Source organism: Staurois parvus, unplaced genomic scaffold (assembly GCF_062004578.1).
Source record: "Staurois parvus isolate SC_StPar_1 unplaced genomic scaffold, SC_StPar_1.0 ptg000562l, whole genome shotgun sequence".
In the NCBI taxonomy this organism is placed as follows: Eukaryota; Metazoa; Chordata; class Amphibia; order Anura; family Ranidae; genus Staurois; species Staurois parvus.
In genome coordinates this window covers 7,124,781-7,145,000 of record NW_028318358.1, presented here as the reverse complement: position 1 = coordinate 7,145,000, position 20,220 = coordinate 7,124,781, and the positions used below count along the sequence as shown (strand labels likewise).

At 37.6% G+C, this 20,220-nt stretch overlaps 1 protein-coding gene and 1 long non-coding RNA gene across 2 annotated transcripts; both read left to right on the top strand.

The window, feature by feature from the left end:
* Positions 1-946: 946 nt before the first annotated feature.
* Positions 947-6,468, top strand: HOXC12 (homeobox C12). Its single transcript, XM_089691429.1, has 2 exons — positions 947-1,570; positions 3,776-6,468. Exons 1-2 carry the CDS (start codon positions 991-993, stop codon positions 4,012-4,014), a joined length of 819 nt encoding a protein of 272 aa, XP_089547555.1. The 5' UTR covers positions 947-990; the 3' UTR covers positions 4,015-6,468.
* A 6,049-nt stretch (positions 6,469-12,517) lies between these two features.
* On the top strand, positions 12,518-14,772 carry LOC149450801 (uncharacterized). Its single transcript, XR_016315217.1, has 2 exons — positions 12,518-13,005; positions 14,509-14,772. It is a non-coding gene; the product is annotated as an uncharacterized LOC149450801 (long non-coding RNA).
* Positions 14,773-20,220: the final 5,448 nt, after the last annotated feature.

Here is a 20,220-nt window from a genome sequence, read left to right as displayed (position 1 = left end):
AGATACATAGATACATATATTAGATAGATAGATAGATAGATAGATTGATTAGAGATAGATAGATAGATAGATAGATAGATGATAGATAGATACATAGATAGATAGATAGATAGATAGATAGATAGATAGATAGATGGATTCGATAGATAGATAGATAGATAGATAGATAGATAGATAGATAGATAGATAGATAGATAGATAGATGGATAGATGGATTGATTAGAGATAGATAGATAGATAGATAGATAGATAGATAGATAGATGGATTGATTAGAGATAGATAGATAGATAGATAGATAGATAGATAGATAGATAGATAGATGGATAGATGGATTCGATAGATAGATAGATAGATAGATAGATAGATAGATAGATAGATAGATAGATAGATAGATTGATTAGAGATAGATAGATAGATAGATAGATAGATAGATAGATAGATGGATTCGATAGATAGATAGATAGATAGATAGATAGATAGATAGATAGATAGATAGATAGATAGATGATAGATAGATAGATAGATGATAGATAGATAGATAGATAGATAGATAGATAGATAGATAGATAGATAGAACTTGCCTATAACCTATCATATAAATATATGTGTGTATGGGGGGGGGGGGTATCCCATCCCATTATATGCTCCCTAATGATAATGAGTGACCCGTCCATCCCATGGAGGCAATGCAGACAGAGATGGCCGGCTACTTCATTGGACTGTGTGTATCTAGAGCCACTGTGGAAGCAGCACTCATCTTCCTGCAGGCGAGGTGTAGGAGAAGGCTGGGAAGACACATGTGGGATGAGCTGGGAGAAAACTTCATGTTTTGTTTTGTGTTCAGTAGCCAAGAAAGGGGCGGGATTTATCCAGGCGTCACAAGCGGCGGCCCACGTGAGCCGCCGCAGCCAATGAGGGCAAGCTGTAGCTTTGACTATGTTTAATGTCAGATGGCAATAAAGTAGAAGCTCCTGGTCAGGCCCGCGGAAATGGGAGAGCATAATCTTCTTAATCCTGGCTTTGTGGGACCTCTGGTCAATATTCACACTGGGGACACCTTTTATTTCCCCAATTTCAGGACCTCTGGGGGTCAGTTACCTGGCCTGCCCTCCCTCTCCTACCCCAGAAGGGACAATGTGTGCTCTCTGCCCTGGGCATCCACAGAGCCCTGCAATGGCTACCCCCAGCCCTATCTCAGCAGCCCCGTCTCCATTAACCCTTCGTTCAGCAGAGCCTGTGACTTGGCCCGGGTGGAGGAGACCAAGTGCTATTACCGGGAGGGGTGCCCGGAGACCCCGAGCCTGAAGAGGGAGGACCGCCTGAGAGACAACGTGCTGATGCCCCTGGACAGCTCGATCCACAATGGCATGAGCAGCAGTAGCAGCAGCTTCCAGAAGTACGAGTACAGTGCGGCTGAGCCGGTCCCCCACGACCCGCCGTCCTGCCAGTCCTTGGAGTCGGACTCCAGCTCCTCGCTCCTCAATGACGGAGCCCCCAAGACTCAGAGCGGAGACACGGTGACAATGGCTTCCCCGGCCAACCCGGCCAGCAACAACCTCCCTGCCACTGGTAAGAAGAGCTGCCCTCTGCATGGCTCGCAGGAGGACTTTTATTGGGGGGGTGGATGGGATTACCGTTTATGTTGGACCAACACCGCTAGGGGTAGCACTCAAATCCCTAAATGTTTTATTAGGTGATGGAGAGGAAAGAGGGAGAGGAGGGCGATAGCAATAAACATGTAAATATGCCATAAAATTAGGAAGCCTTCTATAGACACCGGCACATCACTGCCAGGCACTTGTCAAGTCTTCTCATATACATGGCGAGCATTCCTGGCAATCTTATTGTCTCTATACAGTCACATCTATGGCCAGGATCCTGACACCAGGCTCAGATCACAAACACACTACAATAATGGTCATTACTTACAAAAAAAAAATCAGATGAATCCGATAAGCTTTGAAAATTACAGTCACTGGGCTAAAAACAAACATCCTGATCCCCTGTGACCTGAGCCTATGATGCTGTAGACAGAGATATGTTTTATGCCTGGTATCCATAAGAGTATTAAATAATAGGTGTATCATTGTGAGCTACAGAAAAGTAACGTTTAATACATTTTATATAGATGAAGGATAGGAGGATAAACATAAGGATCTTTATTTAAAAAAATGACAGTTGAGTCAAATGTAAAAATTGAAAGTCACAAGAAAACAGAAAGCCTAAGGCTGGCCATACATTATACAATTAACATGTACAATTTTCCTTTAGATTTACAAATACATATAATATGAGGTTAAATCTAAACACTTTCCATTTGTATGCAATCAGGCAGGCCCTTGCACTACATACTTGAAGGTAAATCTAAAAGAAATTGAATAAGAATATTGCATTATGTATGGACAGCTTTAGGCTGCTTTTAAGTCTGTAAGCATATCAGTAAAAATAAATAAATAAAAGTAACAGGACTGAAAATAAAGATCCTGATCCTTTGTGAACTGAGCCTATGATGCTATAGATAAATACATAGTATACATGTGATCAATAAGAGCAATAAATAAAATGTGTACCATTGTGAGCTACAGAAAAGTAACATTTGTTAAACATTTTATATAAATTAAGGATGGGAGGACAAACATATGTATCCGCATTTAAAAATTAAAATGACAGTTGTGTCAAATTTAAAAAAAAATGAAAGTCTCCAGGCTAAAAATAGAGTGCCTTAGGTGGCTTTTAAGCCTGTAAGCATATAAAAAATGTAAAAATACTGAAAATAAAGATCCGTGTCCATTGTCAACTGCCTGAGATGCTATATATAGATAAATACATTTTACACCTGTGAATAATAAGATCAATAAAATATAGGTGTATCATTGTGAGCTACAGAAAAGCAACAATTGTTATACATTCTATATAAATTAAGAGTTGGAGACCACTCGTAAGCATCTTCATTAAAAAAAAGTGACAGTTGAGTCCAAATAAATGTAAAAAAAAAAATTAAAGTCACAAGGCTGAAATTATGCAATTAAAATGCCTGAGGCTGGTGTTAAAGCTATGACTGTAAGCATATCAGTCAGAAATGTGGGGGGGAAAATAAAAATAAAAAATCAAAAATTAAAATCACAGGGCAGAAAATAGATACCCATATCCTTTATGAAGTGAGCATGTGATGCTATAAATAGATACATTTTATTATGATATCCATAGGGAAATAGATCATAGGTGTTTTAAGGAGCACCACCGTGAGCTATAGAAAAGTTACATCCTTGGTTTTTGTAATACATATATGAATTAAGTTTAGGGGAAGAAATGTAAGTATCCTCATTTTCACATACGAGTGACAGTTGAGTAAAATTAAATATAAAAAAAATGAAAGTCACAGGGCTGAAAACAGAGTGCCTTTGGCTGGGGTTATAGCTTGTGAATTAAGTATGCATGTATACCAGTTGCATAGGGGGTTATTTACTAAAACTGGAGAATGCAAAATCTGGAGCCGCTCTGTATAGAAACCAATTAGCTTCCAAGTTTTATTGCCAAAGCTTAATTGAACAAGCTAAAATTAGAAGCTGATTAGCTACCATGCACAGCTGCACCAGATTCTGAGTTCACCAGTTTTAGTAAATCTCCCCCATAGTTGCATGTCTATAACCAATCAACACTGGTATAATTAATTAGTGGTTAGGGATATATATCCACTTGATCATAGGTAGTCTTATCTTTTTTTTTTACTATATTATTATATTGTCATTTTTGACATGTGTCCATTTTGTACAGGAGCCCCCTGGTACCCCATGCACACCAGATCCCGCAAGAAAAGGAAGCCATACTCCAAGCTTCAGCTAGCAGAACTGGAAGGAGAGTTTATGGTCAATGAATTTATCACCAGACAGCGGAGGAGAGAACTGTCTGACCGGCTGAGTCTCAGTGACCAGCAGGTGAAGATTTGGTTCCAGAACCGGAGGATGAAGAAGAAGAGACTTCTCATGAGAGAGCAGGCCATGTCTTTCTTCTAGACCTATGTGGACATGTATGCACAGGAATCCCAGAGAGCTGGACACATGCTAAGCCTCCAGTGTCCCCAGCTCCATGTCTGCACAGAGGCCACCAGCTAGACTGAGGGGATGTTGGAAAGCTATGGACTGCCTGATACATTCCTTCCCAAGCAGCTGCTGCAGGTCTTGTTCTCCTTGTCCTCCTGTGTACTGACATCATCTATGGCTTTGTACTTGTTCCAGAATCAGCAGAACTGCCAACAATATTGGTCAGTGTCCCCCCTTCCCTTTTATTAAGATGACTACCACTCTCACCCCAAATGAACTTTGTTCTGTACTTGTGGAGGGGTGAGGGACAGTCTGCTCTCTGTGAGTCACAACAAGCAATGTGTACAACAAGCTGGAGATCTCAAGCATTTCAAGGACTTTTTGTTTCCGAACTGCCCTAAATCTATCCTGCAGAATAGTCCAAGGTGGAAAAACATGTTTTTTTTTCCTCTATGTGGGACTGGCTGGCTCTGTTGCCTTGCTCCTCTATTGACTGACAGGCGACTGGCTGTCATGCTTTGGTGCTATTTCACCTAGATGTGAATGTCTATAGGGAAAGTGAAGGACCCCTGTCGTGTGATGATGGGCTTGAAGTATATTTTCCCCATCATTCATAGACTGAAGAAGTAGCATATTCATTATATGTGTTATTGAAATATCATAACCATGCAGTATTGTATTGTATAGTCACTGCGTCTATACATTTCAGAACATGCACAATTGCTGGCATAACTGAACGGCGAACTGTGAGCTGTTGTTAATACTCCCCAGATATATATATATATATATATACAAATGCTTTTCCATGAGATTTTTCTTTATATCCATATAGGTTTATCAGTATGTATGTATATATTTATTTTTATCGTATTGGATCGTGAGTCCTATGTGCTTTCAAAATATGATGACCCTAGGGCAATGAAGAAAAATAATCAACATAGATACATGACATATAAATACAAATACCCGCCCACCATCCAGGAACAATGATAATTCTAAAAATATATTTAAAATTAGGTCGCAGACATTGTTGTCCTAAATGACTTTTAATGGAGAATTGTAACAAGATCCTGTCGAGTTTAATTGACACTTTCACTATTAAGACACCAAAGCAAGACTGTTTAAAAAGAGGGAATATTTTGTGTCTATGTGTAACATGAAGGGGAAAAGGGAAAGGCAATGGAGTAATTATTAGGTACCTGTCATAAAGGGTTTATTACACAAATAGGCAAGAAAAATAAAAATGCAAATTGAACGAGGGATCATAGGATTATAGGTAATACTATAGCATTGGATCACTGGCAATGGTCATGTTGTGAAACATAAAGAAGGAAAGGAAGAAAGAGAAAGAAAGAAAGAAAGAAAGAAAGAAAGAAAGAAAGAAAGAAAGAAAGAATAAAAGAAAGAAAGAAAGAAAGAAAAAAGGAAAGAAAAGAAAAGATGAAAGGGATATCTGGGGAGATAGCAGTGTGTGGGATTTTTTTTGTCCCCTGCAAGCTTTGCTCCATTCGTTTTATTTCAAAGGGGATTAATTTTATTGCAAACCAGCAATTTCTGGGATGTTTAAATCACCACCACGTGCTTCCCTTTACGTTCACGGTCATGGCCGGGCAGAACTGGCTAAAGGAGTCTTATTTACGATCTGTAAAGGATGGAGGCGATCCCGAGCAGGAAAAAATCCTGAATGGTACCTGCTTTTCATCAAGTTTTTTTTTTTAGCTGGCCCACACAGCTTCACTGCTGGCCTTATAAATTGGCAGAGAGATACAGTATGGAAGGGAATAATGGATACCTCATTTGTAAAGAACAAATCACCTTCATTACCAGCTCAGTGACTTGCTGTGTTGCAATCCAATCCCAGGGGATCCTATTTTTATTTTTTTGTAACTGGAAGTCAAATCACTTCTGGGGATGCAATTAGATCTGGAAGGCTATTGCTGAGGCTGCAGTGCAATATCTCACGCACAAGTCTTTATCTTTCCATGTGTCACTGGCTGATCTTCGGTGAAAGGTGCCCACACATGAAGGGGCACCCCTCACCCCTACAGCCAGCTCATCTATTATTTTATAGAAGACATTGGCAGGAAGAATAGTATTTTACACGTGCAATAGTGTGATCAACTGCTTACTGAGTCATTTCTATCCCCTATGTATGTGAGAGGAAGTCAGCAATGAAATCTGCCTTGCTGTGTGCTGGGGTAGATGGCTGTGCGTGTCCATGGTGTGCTGGCCTTCTTATACCATGTGCATTCAATTTAGGATCTTATTAAAGGATAATGTTGACACGATTCCTACCTCATCGATGCGGTAGGGACATGATGCTCCAGGCACGTTTGATCTATATATAGCCACGTTCATTGTGCTTAATAAGTAACAACGATGATGTACTTTATGTGATTTCAGACAATAAATACATTTATCAAAATACATGGCTGTTTTCTGTTCTTCATCTGTCTCCTTTTCCTCATGGCCGCCTGCCTCTACTTTCATTCAGCGCAGTTTTGTGACTGAGTCCCTCGATTTAATTGACTGCCATTCAATTCTCAGGGAGGCTGAACTGGAGTAAAGGTAGGTCCACAATTCTACATGGTGCCCAGGTCCTAACAAAGCAGGTTGGTGACAGGTCTGTTGTCCTTTGGATTAAAGGAACATGTCACAGCATAGATTAGTACAGGATAAATAATAGTATTAATGGTAGTAGTGGTAATGATAATAGTGTGGCGGTCTTAACCATAGGCATTGTGCTGAGGTCCCACCAACTGGAGCCTAGTGACTGCCTTTATTACCACGGTGGTTAAAAAAACGCACAGCCGTTTATTATTTACGGATCTGAACGCAGCTGCATTATTTTCAATGGCGACAGAGTTTCGTAAACATATGCTATGTTCAGATCCATTAAAAAATCCAAAAAGTCTGCCTCTGAGGTCATACATATATACATACCAAATGGAAATGCATGCTGGTAGTGAAAAAAAAAAGGTCAATACTCATTTAAAAAATGTGAACGTAGCTGTCTTAGTGTCACTGTTTTAGAGATCAGCATCAACATCCATAACAAAAATTACTACTAATAGTAATCATCACAATAACAACAACCACAACACCAACATCATTTATATATATATATATATATATATATATATATATATATATATATATATATATATAAATGATGTTGGTGTTGTGGTTGTTATTATTATGATTACTATTACACACATTGATACATACACACACACACACACACAATCACATGCAGATGTAAAAATATTTATTAAACACACATTGTACAAATGTTAGGCATGTATAATTTGTAAGGAATTATATATGAGACAAACGTCTTATCTGCCTCCCCGACCACATTATTGGCGTCATTGAAGATTTTAGCACCTAATAGTAAGCAGTTTGCAGCCTGGAAATTGCGGAAGATTTTGTCTGACAGTAAATGGGGTTCTAGCACAATGGTGAGCAAGGGATGAGCGCTTTTAGCGACTATCTGAGTATCACACTTGTCATTTTATGGGGCTTTTAAGAAAGGTGACTCATGCCCTGTGCCTCCTGGTTAGAAGGTCTCAGTAAGCATGAGATCACCTCCATATGAAGTGGCCTAAGTACAGGCTTCACCTTTCTCCATCATCGTCTGTGCCCACTCACACCTCAGTGAATAATAGGGTGCTTAAGAAATAAAAACAGGGTGCTGACTCCAGAGTGGGATCAATGATTCCAATATATCAGAAAATATTACACATCTGCAAGTGATAGAACTCTATCTACACAGTGATATTTGAAGTGTAAACAATGTTCATCTGATGATCATAATTCTGGCAGCACTCTGATGAGACATTTGTCGCAGTAGGGGTCTAAGAGGCGCTGTAGCCCCCCCTAGCAGCCGCGTACAAGAACTCCCAGCCCTGCTGATGATTGCTGTATAATGCACCGTCTGCCTGTAATGCTGCTCGATGTAAACAAGCTGACATTTTATGAATGATTCATGATTTCTTGGATTTATTGAAAACTTAGTTATGGAGGATACAGTAAAAGCTTAATTAGCATTGTCGCAACAAATAAAGGGAACTATTATACAGAACAAACATATTTATCACGTGACATCTGAATGGGATATGGAAGATTATTAACGTGATGTCTTGCTTCAGATCTTTCAGTGTGTCTTTAGATCGCAATATTTACTATGAGCCAGGCTCTGTTGCATAAATTCTTCTTTCTCTCCTCTCACTGCTCACAAGAGAGAGGATGATAGATATTTGCCAAGCAACAGGCGCCCCCAGCTGCTTTAGCTTAAAAATACTAGCTGTGCAGAATATTCAGAACTGGGCTGCCCTGCTACACAAACTTCACTCAATGAAAGACTTTCTAAAAACAGTTCAAAGTTTCTTTTACTTTATTTCCATTCATATATTCCCCACCAATCTAATTCATGGTGCTGGCAAAGTTTGTTTGTTGAACATAAATAAATTAGAAAGCAGTAGTGACATTCAATTACATTTTACACAACACACATTTTTATCAGGAGAGAGATACATGAAAAAAAAATAAATCTGCTGAATTAATTGTGCTGTAATGGAAATATAAGCCCCAAGTACGTCATTGCTTCAGGCATATTACGATGTATCTATCGATAAACACTTTGGAGGTTTGTATATGTGTGATAAATGTAAATATCTATCCATCCATATTCGTCTTTTTTTTTTTTTAATTAGCATTGCCCTATATGTAAGAGCGCGTGTATTTCTAATCTACCTATAGATAAATATAATGCAAAATAGTTCACCGTTTCCGATTACAGAATGGCAATTCCAGCAAGTGTACTGAGAATGTTATGAGGCTGATCTACTAAAGGAGTTGAAAATGTTCACTCAAAAAAGAAAGTCTTAGAAAATAGAATTAGAAATAAATAGGAAATTGCTTTTCAGCTAATTGGAGAATTGAACGGAGTCTTCTCTCCTTTCTGAGTGAACATTCTCAACTCCTTCAGTAAATCAGTCTGTATATGTTTGTATCTCTTAGGATTTCATTCAGGAGTGTTGCTCTAGTGACAGAACAGATTTTACTATGGCGAGCTCTCATTGTCCTGCACTGCGGTGTTAAGCCCCCCTTTGTCTTTCTGTGTATGATAGCATCCTTCCCAGGCTTTCAGACCTCAGACAAAGAGCTTCTCCCATCCCATAGACATGCATTTCAACTTGAAGGAGTTCTCTACCCGCCACTCATTTTAGAGGAGACCTCGACCCTATATAAAATCTAGATAGACAGATGGAACATCTTAAATAGATAGATGATAGACAGATAGGTGCATATAGAATTTCAATCCAAGCATTTCTTAATTTTCAAGTAAAGAAAATAAATAGTTGTATCATAAAAAGAAGAAAATACAGAGTTATAGAAACATTGAAGAATTGCAACGTATAGACCATGGACTGTTTCATACATACATCTGTCAGTCGATATATTTATATGTTAACCTCACTTTCTTTCTTCTTTCTTTTCTGATCATCCCAGAAATGGCTGGTTTGCAATGGTTTGCAATAAATTAACGAAAAGAGCAAAGCTTGCAGAGGACAAAAATCCCACACCGCTATCTCCCCAGATCTTTCTTTCTTTCTTTCTTTCTTTCTTTCTTTCTTTCTTTCTTTCTTTCTTTCTTTCTCTCTTTCTTTTTTCTTTCCTCTCCCCCTCTCCTTTTGATTTTTTTTATTCTTTCTATTTATCCATCAGCTATCCCTCCTACATATAGCAGTGTCCCCTCCTGAAGAGCTAGCCTAGGATACATTAGAAGACACTTTTTCTTAGAAAAATAGGACTCCTAGTGGGTGAAATGGGTCTGCACATTCCACACTCTCATCTATGGGACTGGCCTTCCTCCCAGCGACTCGCATGAATAATATGCTTCTATTTTAATATTTCTCTTCTACTTCATACATAGTTTATGCCAGCTCTGAACAATTAATAACAGCGCCTGTTATGTTGGATAACACTTTGGATATTTGGAGTGGGCGCTATAAAATACAACAATAAATAATTGGAAAGCAATGTTCTAATGTATCTATTTTTGGATGGAGACCTCGTATTGCATTAGATAAATTACACTGTGCTGGATTTTTCTATTCATTTTGGCACATCATGTTGATGACACATACGTGGACATGTGGATGATTATACTGCAGTATTAAAATTCATCGACCTAAATATATCCTTTATTACCATATAGTCGTGCAAACTTGTTGGGTCATCTCTCAGCACTCCTGCATGCGAACATATAGACGTAGTAAGCATATATATATATATATATATATATATATATATATATATATATATATATATATATATATATATATATATATAAATAAGTCCAATTATACATGTTAAGGCTCAGTTCACAAAGCTTCAACACAAAGATAATAAGTTTTATTTTATCAATTTGCCTGTAATTTGGAAATCTCAATGGACTCAGCTGAAAATAACTTATTTGAAAATAAGGATCATTGCATTGGTGTGTTAGCTTTGTATGTTGAACCTATTGGGCATAGCATTTTTATATAAAATATGTATTAATTCCATTTAGAATAATAAACATGCAGATTGGTTAAAAATAAACTTTGGAATAATGAACAGCATTTACAAAATAGTGCATTAGTGGACTATTCTGCAGCATCATTACATTCAACACAAGTATTGTGGCCCTTTAAAAAAAAAATAGCTTCTCACTAACAGCCCAATCCTTTCATATCGGACGACCATCTTTTTGTTATACTCTAGTCTCTTCTTTAAACAAAAACGTAGTATTTGGGGGGAACAATCCTGTTTAAGTGGAGCAGATGGGGGAGCTGCGCACCCCCCCTATTGCTGAAAGCAATAGCGATTTGGAAGGCGTAATAGCATAAGACTATAGACACTAGAAAATCGTCTCCAGATCCAAGCAATATCGGAAGACTGCCATCTAATGTCTATGAGCATTAGATGACCCCCCCACCCCACGGCTTGTTCCCCGTCTGTGAGAACAACATTGAGCACTAGAGATTTAAATGCAATTTGCGATAAACTGCAATATTTTCTGTGTAGAATAGAAAATGTAGAAAAGCCCATACTTCATACTACAAACACATTCTTCTGATACATTAATATACTGTAAATCACCTAAAATACTTCATTACCAAAGCACAAGGAACGTGACTATAGATCAAACGTGGCTAAAGCATTTGTGTCCCTACCGCAACGCTAGAGGTAGGAATCGTGTCAACATTATCCTTTATTAAGACCCTAATTGAATGCACATGGTGCAGCAAGACCACCACCCCATGGACAGGCACAGCCAGTTATCCAGCGCACACCAGGAAAAAAATATGAAAGTCAAAGAAAAAGAGGTATAACGTAAAAAAAAAAGAATATATATATATGTGTGTGTGTGTGTGTGTGTGTGTGTGTGTGTGTTTTAATGGATATGGCATATTATTCTGTTTCATAATCATATATACTATGTGTATATATATATATATATATACAGTAATATATATAAACACACACACACATACTGGAGTATATGACTATAAACAGAATGATATGCCATATCCACAGAAAAATAATATTTTTATATACACACATATATCTATATATATCTATATATAGATATGTGTGTGTGTGTGTGTGTGTGTATATATAGATAACTAAATAGATAGTGTGTGTATATATATATATATATATATATATATATATATATATATATATATATATATCAGCATGTGTTAGATACCTATGAATAGTGAGGAATAATCAGCTAATAAACATAATGTTTATTATTACAATTATTATTATTGGTGCTGTTGCTGTTATTATTTTATTGCTGGATGTGTTCATTATATTTTAAAAGTAGATACAAATATTACATTCTAATTGATACCGGTTAATATAAGCTTAAATAGCTTAGTGAATATTATGCAGCTTATTTTTGGCAATTGTTTGTTAATAATATATGAAGCACAGTGAGTGACATAGAAAGACATGCAATATGATCCCCCATCACACCAGATCACATTTACTATTAGGGGGTCTATATTGTGTTTGATGCTTTTTTTTTTTGCTCCTTAGACGCAATCTGATGCCGAGTCCATTTGAAGGACTCCTAACAAAAAGGTACATTGTACAGGAGGAAGCTGTTTTCCTGGTGCAGACACGTGAAATGACTGGCTGGGAAGAAGGGATTATTGTTTTATTTTTCTTTATCCCTGACTACAAATTCCACTCCCATTCTCTCCTTCGCAAAAGTATTCCGGATGTGGCAGATCAGCCCACCCCTTGAGATCTGGCATACATTAGCTCTCCTAGCTTTCCATTTCTCCCTTGCACTCCCCCATCATAAAGGAGCAGCAATTTCCCTGCTCTTACCCCCCCCCCCCCCCCAAAAAAAAAAAAAAGTTTGGCCATGTCAAGCCTTGATTTCAGCAGCCACAGAGAAATAAGCGTTAGATGCACCAATCTAACACCTCTCTAAAAGCTGTTTAGTGGTTTACAAGTCTGAGGATCTGCTAATCTTGTCAGCCTGCTGTCTACTTGTGTTTACAACTGTCTGTCTGGGTGGGAGGAGCCCAGCTGCAAAGTGAAGGTCAAGTTAGCATCCTGCCTTATATGGCTTGCCATGGTCCTCCATTTTCACCCCTTTGTCACAACAAGGCTAAAGGGGAAATGCTCCTTTAATTCTGGTAAACACAGCCATAAGCTGCTATTGCCTAGCCCACTTTTTTTTTGCACGAGCTGGATTGGGGGCTGTGGAGAGGCTATGGGGATGGGAGATCTGGTTTTGTGGATAGTCTTCCTTCGAGAAATTCTTTCAGCAAGCTGAAAAGAGCCCGTCTGCTTCTGGAGGAAAGGATGTTAACGTCACAAAAGAAAAAAAGCCCAATTAGGCAGTATGTGAGCAGTGCAGTGTCCCCTGCAGAAAACAATGCAGAGCAATCGGTAAGGCAAATGCATACATATATATGCTCTTCTCGTTTGTGTCTTCAATCTAGAGCAATATATTGAGATGGCATAGTGAGGGCTGATCACCCAACATACAGCGCTTTCTGCAGCGAGCACACAGCTCTCTCCTTGGAAATAGACATATTGATGAATACTAAGATTTTCCCCAGTCCCTAAACTGTCAATGCTCCATGCTGTTATCGATTTGATCACAGATCCAGGGAAAGACTGTTTATGGTAATGTGTTGGGCCTCTTTGACAGATGGTAGGGGATGTCTTAGTAGATATCTATTCTTATTTATTTTTTTTATTAGTCTGTTATTTATTCTATAGAGCATATCCTTCTGGTAGCTTTTTATTAATATAGCAATTGGCCCTACACCTATGAGTTAATCTTTAATATACCCTTTACTAATCCGATTACATATGGCATGAATCCCCCTTACTAAATAGCAGGCTGGCTTGTATGAAATCAATGGCTGCTTGATTTCAGAGGAGGTAGGTTTAAAATGGCCTGTTCTTCAAGGGAAGCATTGTTAGACGGGGTATGGCTTGTCTGTCTTGTACATGGTATTAATGAACAGATCTGGCCCGGACAGTCCCTAAAGCTGTACTTAATCTATACAATCTGTGCCGGAATATCCCGCTCTCTCCAGATGTGTTGCTGAAGTTCTTGTATTACAGTCATTGCTCTATGGAATATGTGCCTTGGTTCCCACTGAAGGTGGACTAGCCACAAAGGGCCAGCTCGGGTTTGTCTATGGCTCCATTGGCAGGAAGGGGCCTGGGTTAGGACCCTTTTATCTGCATGATTAGATCTGCACCTATGCTAGCTGCTACTCTAGATATCAGTTGTAGAAACTACTGCTCATGCACTTTTTTTCTGTAGCCACAAGGATTATTTTGGATCCTAATGATGTCATCGCCAACTAGGAATTTGGGAACTGTGCCATCACCTATCAATGTGTTAAACATGTCCTTGTATATTAGGCAGCCAAAGGCTTCCTGGGTGCTGGGGAGCTACTAGAGGTAGCATAGTGACCCATAGCCGGGTGTAAAGCTCACGTACAGTCAAGAAAATCAAGCTTCAATTGTGTTTCTAAAAAAGCTGCACTTTTAATTTATTCATTGATATACTTTTTTATATTATTAATATTATTATTACTATAAATGAATTACATCATACCTATCTGGTCTGCATTGTGTTTAGTTTATTTAGGAAATAAAGACAAATGCTAAAGATTTGTCTGATTTAACTTTACAAAGTGCACACCAGCCTATTATATCATTTCAGCTGCTGACACTTTTTTTTCAGCAAGGGCCTAATTATTGCATTCCTTGTGAAATACAATAGACCTATGGAATTATTTAAATACTGTATATAGAATCAGTTGCACATAATTATTCTGATCACCTTTGTAAAAGAAAATGGAATTCAATATTCTGAGTAGTTGGGCACATTGCAACCTATTTATATACACCTTTTATATTTTTACTTAGGTATTGTGTTAATTGCTTCGACTTATGAGTTCCACAAACCCCATTTGAAGAAAAAAAAATGGAAAAGGCTGTTGGGGAAAAAAAGAGATGATATATTATAAAAAGAGAACATTTGACTACAGCAAAGAGTCCCAGTCTAGCTGTGAGACTGTCTCCATGGTGCCATCCATTTGTCCTCCAAGAAATGTTACTTTAATTGAAGTAACTAATGTGGCCGATTCATTGGAGATATTTAAACAGTTTCATTAAATAGCTTTCTGCTAATGTCACAATGTTTACTTACGTCTTTAAAGAACTGTCATGAGGCTTAACTGGAAAAAAAACTGTCACATTTTTACGGTTTGTTTCTTTTTATCATTTATTAATTAAATAATATAGAGACACTTTGCTCCGCCCATCAGGCCAATGAATTAGTGCCAATTCCACCTTGGGAAAAGGAGGCTGCTTTTTGAAGTGTTGGGATATATAATTTTCTGTGTTGTCTAATGATTCTATTTGGTATTGAATTTGGGGAAAACATCATTTGTACCTATACTTTCTTCTATAATCTTCCCTTTTTGCCCCTAACTTCCCTGATTTTGTTTCATTTTCTTGTCCCCTCTTCCCCCCCTCTCTCTCTCTCTCTTTCTCTCTCTCCCTCCCCCTCTTTTTCTCACTTCCTCTCCCTCTCTCTCTCTCTTTCTCTCTCTTTCTCTCTCCCCCTTTCCCTATCCCCCTATTTTCTTTCATGATTTGCACCCCCTCAACAACCCTCTTTGCTCAAATTCTATTATTTTTACATGTTCCCACCCCAAAACATTCTCCATAACATATTGATACACACTCACACACACTTTAGACAGATAGATAGATAGATAGATAGATAGATAGATAGATAGATAGATAGATAGATAGACATTTGCTTCAGCACTCCCTACTTGATCTATTTCTCTACTATACACCTCTGCCATATACATACATATATATATATATATATATATATATATATATATACACATTTCCACTAGTCTTAGTAACCATTGCTTCTAGAGTTTGCATTTCTTCTCAATCTATTGCCAAGTACCCCAACTCTAATTGTCTTACATACTCCCACCTACAATTTCTGTACCCCCCCTCCCCATCCCATTTCGCATCCATTTCTGAACCTTCTTTTTTCCTCCCCCCACCCTTTCCTCTTCACCACCACTACCACAACCACCCCACCAGTTCTCATCCAATTGCCCCAATTGTTTATCTTCTCTCTCTGTCTCCTATTCTCTCTCTCCCTCTCTCTCTCTCTCTCTCTCTCTCTCTCTCCATTCTTTCTTACTCTCTTCACCCCCCCCCCTTCTCTTTTTCTAGATCCATTTAAATGTATCTCAGCCTTTGGGGGACATTAATATTTTCTACACGTATGCCACTTGTGGCTACTCTGCTGCAATTCTGGTTTTCTTTTACACTCTGGCGGTATTTAGTAATCTTTGTTTATGGCTGCGGGATGCAGTTGTTTTGATGTGCCCAAGACTCATACTTAGGAAGTAATTACGGTACTGGATTGGTGAGGGAAACATCTACTTAAAAGCATCTCACAGACAAGTAATAAAACCGAAGAATGTTGCAGATTCTGAGTTGTTGGATAGTGAAAATTAGAAATATTTACTAACAGGTCTTTCTTTCGCCTGCAGTGATGTAGTTGTATACTAGGGTAGAATGCAGCAAACCTGTCTGGACAGGGAGATGAGCTATGCAATCATTACAAATCCTTGCCTGCACCAGTTGCACCTATGTAGACGTTAGGGAATTTGGAAATGCATGCTATGACTATATCCTAGGTATAGTTTTTATTACAATAACTAGGCAGATTAAAAAAATAAATAAATTATGCATCCATATTTATCAGGATTTTTGCTTGGTACAAGCCAAATGTGATGTGCGTGATATTTTGCTCTATCGTTTACATCAATTTATCTCTCACATAGAGAAACATATGAAAGTTGCTTAGCTAGTGTGCTCTCTTTCTTTTTTCTTTCTTTCTTTCTCTATTTCTTACTTTTTTTTCTTTCTTTCTTTCTTTTCTTTTTTCTCTATGTCTCACTCTCTTTTTTATTTTCCATTGATGTTCTGATCCTTCCAAGAGTAGGGTATGATAATTTCTGGCACCAAAAGTCAGAAAAATATAAGACAATAAGGGATAGATAGATAGATAGATAGAGATAGATAGATAGATAGATAGATAGATAGATAGATAGATAGATAGATAGATCATGCTCGGTATTATATTAATACAATTACTATTCATTCCCACTAATAGTTGAACTTCCAAGACCAATATTTAAAAAAAAAAAAATCAAAATACCTTTTTTTTTTTTTTTTTTTTTTTTTAATAATCCAACAAGTTAATTTTCTGACTTCAGAAGATGCACAAAAATAATACCTCTACTTTATGAATTGAAACATACAATATAGCACATGACACCTGCCTATAATGAATATTCATTCATATATTATGTTATTCTGATTTTGGTTTTACCTGCATCTTTACTATTGTGTCTAGGAAGATTAATTAGACAATAGTTTGAGAATATCAATGCAAACGGTGCAGAGAGGAGTGCTTAGAGGAGTAGCCCAGAACGTTCTCACAATATCTTATTTTTCTTTTCAAGGTACTTAAAAGATGAAATTCACAAGGCACAATAGGGAGAAGGCTATGGTGGCTAAACATTCGATTTTATATGCCTGTGTGTTTCCAGTGTGCACTTGGGCTATAGCTGTGTTACTTTGTCTTTGGGGGTTGGGGAGCCTAAAGAAAATCCCAGACTGCTGCTCTATTCAAGGTTTTATGATGGTCAGGAAATTGACATTGGTCAAATTCAAGTGCTCTGACTCCCCAGCTGTCTCTACAGCAAACGTTGCAGTCAGCTCTGAAATCTTTACTCTTAACGTGGTTTAGCAGCATAGTATAGGTCAACCAGCCTAAGTGATCACTTATAATGTAAGGTACCATTCTACTACAGCCATTACTGGGAAACATCAATACACACTAAAAGCATGGTGGAATGGCAGGCTCAAACTGCCAGCTATTGTTCTGTCTGGTGTTTTTCTCTTTCTTTTTTCTTTCTTTCTCTCTTTCTCTCTTTCTTTCTTTCTTTCTGTCTTTCTGTCTTTCTTTCTTTCTTTCTTCCATTAAAAGGCAACTCACTATTACCTCTACATAATATTTCTCATATCTATCTAGGAATTAGCCCAACTATATATCAGAGATCCCTATATATATATATATATATATATATATATATATATATATATATATATATATATATATATATATATATATATATATATATATTGGACATGATGTATGCCTAAGCTCACAAGTAGATTAAGTATTATATGTTCGATATTGTGGCCGTCTGTGTTGTAATGGATGAGGGACTAAAGGAAGTAACGACTACCATAAACAATAGCTTAAGGTTATTAGTTTGTATCAGGTCTATGAAATGCCAAGTAAAAGCACAAGTGACACTTTAATTAAAAGTTGTGCGCTGCGGGCTACTTTCTCAGCGTAAAACAGGTAAATTGCAACCCTAATAATAAAGATGATGTTTCCGAGATGGAATCAAGGTTGTAGATGAAGTGGTTCTACATTTATGTGTGAATTATGTTTCCAACACGATGTTTATTTTCTGGATATGACACAATATGATGGTAAAAAAAATTGGATTTAAGTTGTAATTTTGTAAAGTATAAACTCCCACGCGGTGCAACTCGCCTTGCCCTGCCTTGCTGTCTTTATGATTCATGATTTTATTTGTTTTTATTCGATATTAGCATTCAGAATCTATAAATGATCATGCGATAGGAGTATTTTTTTATCACTGTAATTCTCATTATTCTGTAATTTGAGAAATATAGGGAAATTATATTTACAAGATGGAATGCCTTTTATTGAAGTTGGCGGTAGATGATGGATTATTTGCACAAATCTATCTATCTATCTATCTATCTATCTATCTATCTATCTATCTATCTATCTGTATCTATCTATCTATCTATCTATCTATCTATCTATCTATCTATCTATCATCTATCTATCTATCTATCTATCTATCTATCTCTAATCAATCCATCTATCCATCTATCTATCTATCTATCTATCTATCTATCTATCTATCTATCTGTGTCTTCCAAGGACCAAAGCGTGCGCCTTGATTTTTTTTTAGCGTGAGTAAAGGCACATAAAGAAAAAGTGTATCAAGTATATACTGGTAGATACGTGATATCCGCATAGCTAGACATATTGAGAGGATTGACACAAACTATTGTAAAATAAACTACAAAATATGTTAACGCCCTGTAAAATGTATCGAAGTCAAATTTTAACAAAGCCTGATATAAACTCAGACTAGAGAACCCTTCTTCGCTTCCAACAGCCAATCGGTTTAAAGGGAAATATTCTCTGAGATGAATTTCTCCCTAATCCGATTGGCGGATTGAAGGGAAGCTAAGGTCACTTGTCTTGAGCCTTTTCTAAAAAAAAAAAAAAAAAAAAAATTAATGTGAGCAGAACTTTATCAATTATTTTTTTTATTGTGTTTGTAAAATCGTGCATTCAGTGGACCCAATAAAAAATCAATTAAACATATATTAAGTTGTGAAATGCTTGCAGACAGGCCTCAAGGGGAAGACACATACACATATGTGTGAGTATGTGTTTCTTACAGCCTTTCTTCCTTGGAAAAGAGCTATTTAGCAGCACTGTGTATTTGCAATTTTCTTGAATGATGTGTTAAGAATATATTTCATGATGGCTTTTTTGCTTAAGTCAATGCTCCATTATAGCAATAGAACCTAAAATGTTCTCTGCAGTGCCCATGCAGACTAGTCTCTATAAGAATTGATTGTTCTTAATATGAGCAGAGAGCTTGGTCCTGCTAGCTGTCTGGCTTTACAATATCATTAATTTTACCACACAGAGAGTGGCTAAGGTAGTTTTCAAACAACGCTTTGCTGCTTTACAAGTGCCTGTAATGGGACTGGACAAGAGCTGCCCCGGTCCCCTTCTAGGTGTGGGATGAACTTTGTGTCCCCGCATTTTGTCATGCTAAGCCTGGCTTATCATAAAGGTCCCATACCTCCAGTGAGCTGATTTATTCTATAGCTGACATAAAACAATATCTACAAGGAGGCAATTAGTTATTGGAAGAAGCATGTTAATTACCCTCATTTTAGGCATACCCCCCCCCCTCCCCCAATATGTAACATCAATAATATACAGATGTATAGGCTATGTGCTTAAGCTGGATTTTACAAATGTTTAAAGACTTGCTGACCCCAAAACCTGTATTGCCCCCCAGCCATTGCATTTGATCTCTCCAGAAAAAAAAAGAAAATGTTTGCAGTGTGTCCCCCTCAAAGTTGAAGCATTAGGTGGGAAAAATAAGAGTTGACCTATTTCTAGTGAGTGCAAATCCCCGTGACAGGGGAGCAAAATCTAGAAAGCAGAGACCAAATTGCAAACTTCAAAAGCCCCCCCCCCTACCAGCCCCCCTTTCCCCTTCTCCCTCCCCAGCCACCCCCTGAAATGATCCTTACTCTGCCTTTCCTTCTCAATGCACACAAGGGGAGTGCCTAAAAGAGAGAAAAAAAATGAATACAAATCTGCAATTGATTTTCATAATGTTTCTGCGGTGTTTGAAAACCAATCGTTTTTGAACCTCTCTCAGATCTTACCTA

What these genes read in the sequence shown, in the direction of transcription:
- HOXC12 (XM_089691429.1), top strand. Translation starts at nt 991, where the DNA reads ATGGGAGAGCATAATCTTCTTAATCCTGGCTTTGTGGGACCTCTGGTC. An exon ending in CAACAACCTCCCTGCCACTG is followed by an intron (nt 1,571 to 3,775) that starts GTAAGAAGAGCT and finishes CATTTTGTACAG; the next exon opens with GAGCCCCCTGGTACCCCATG.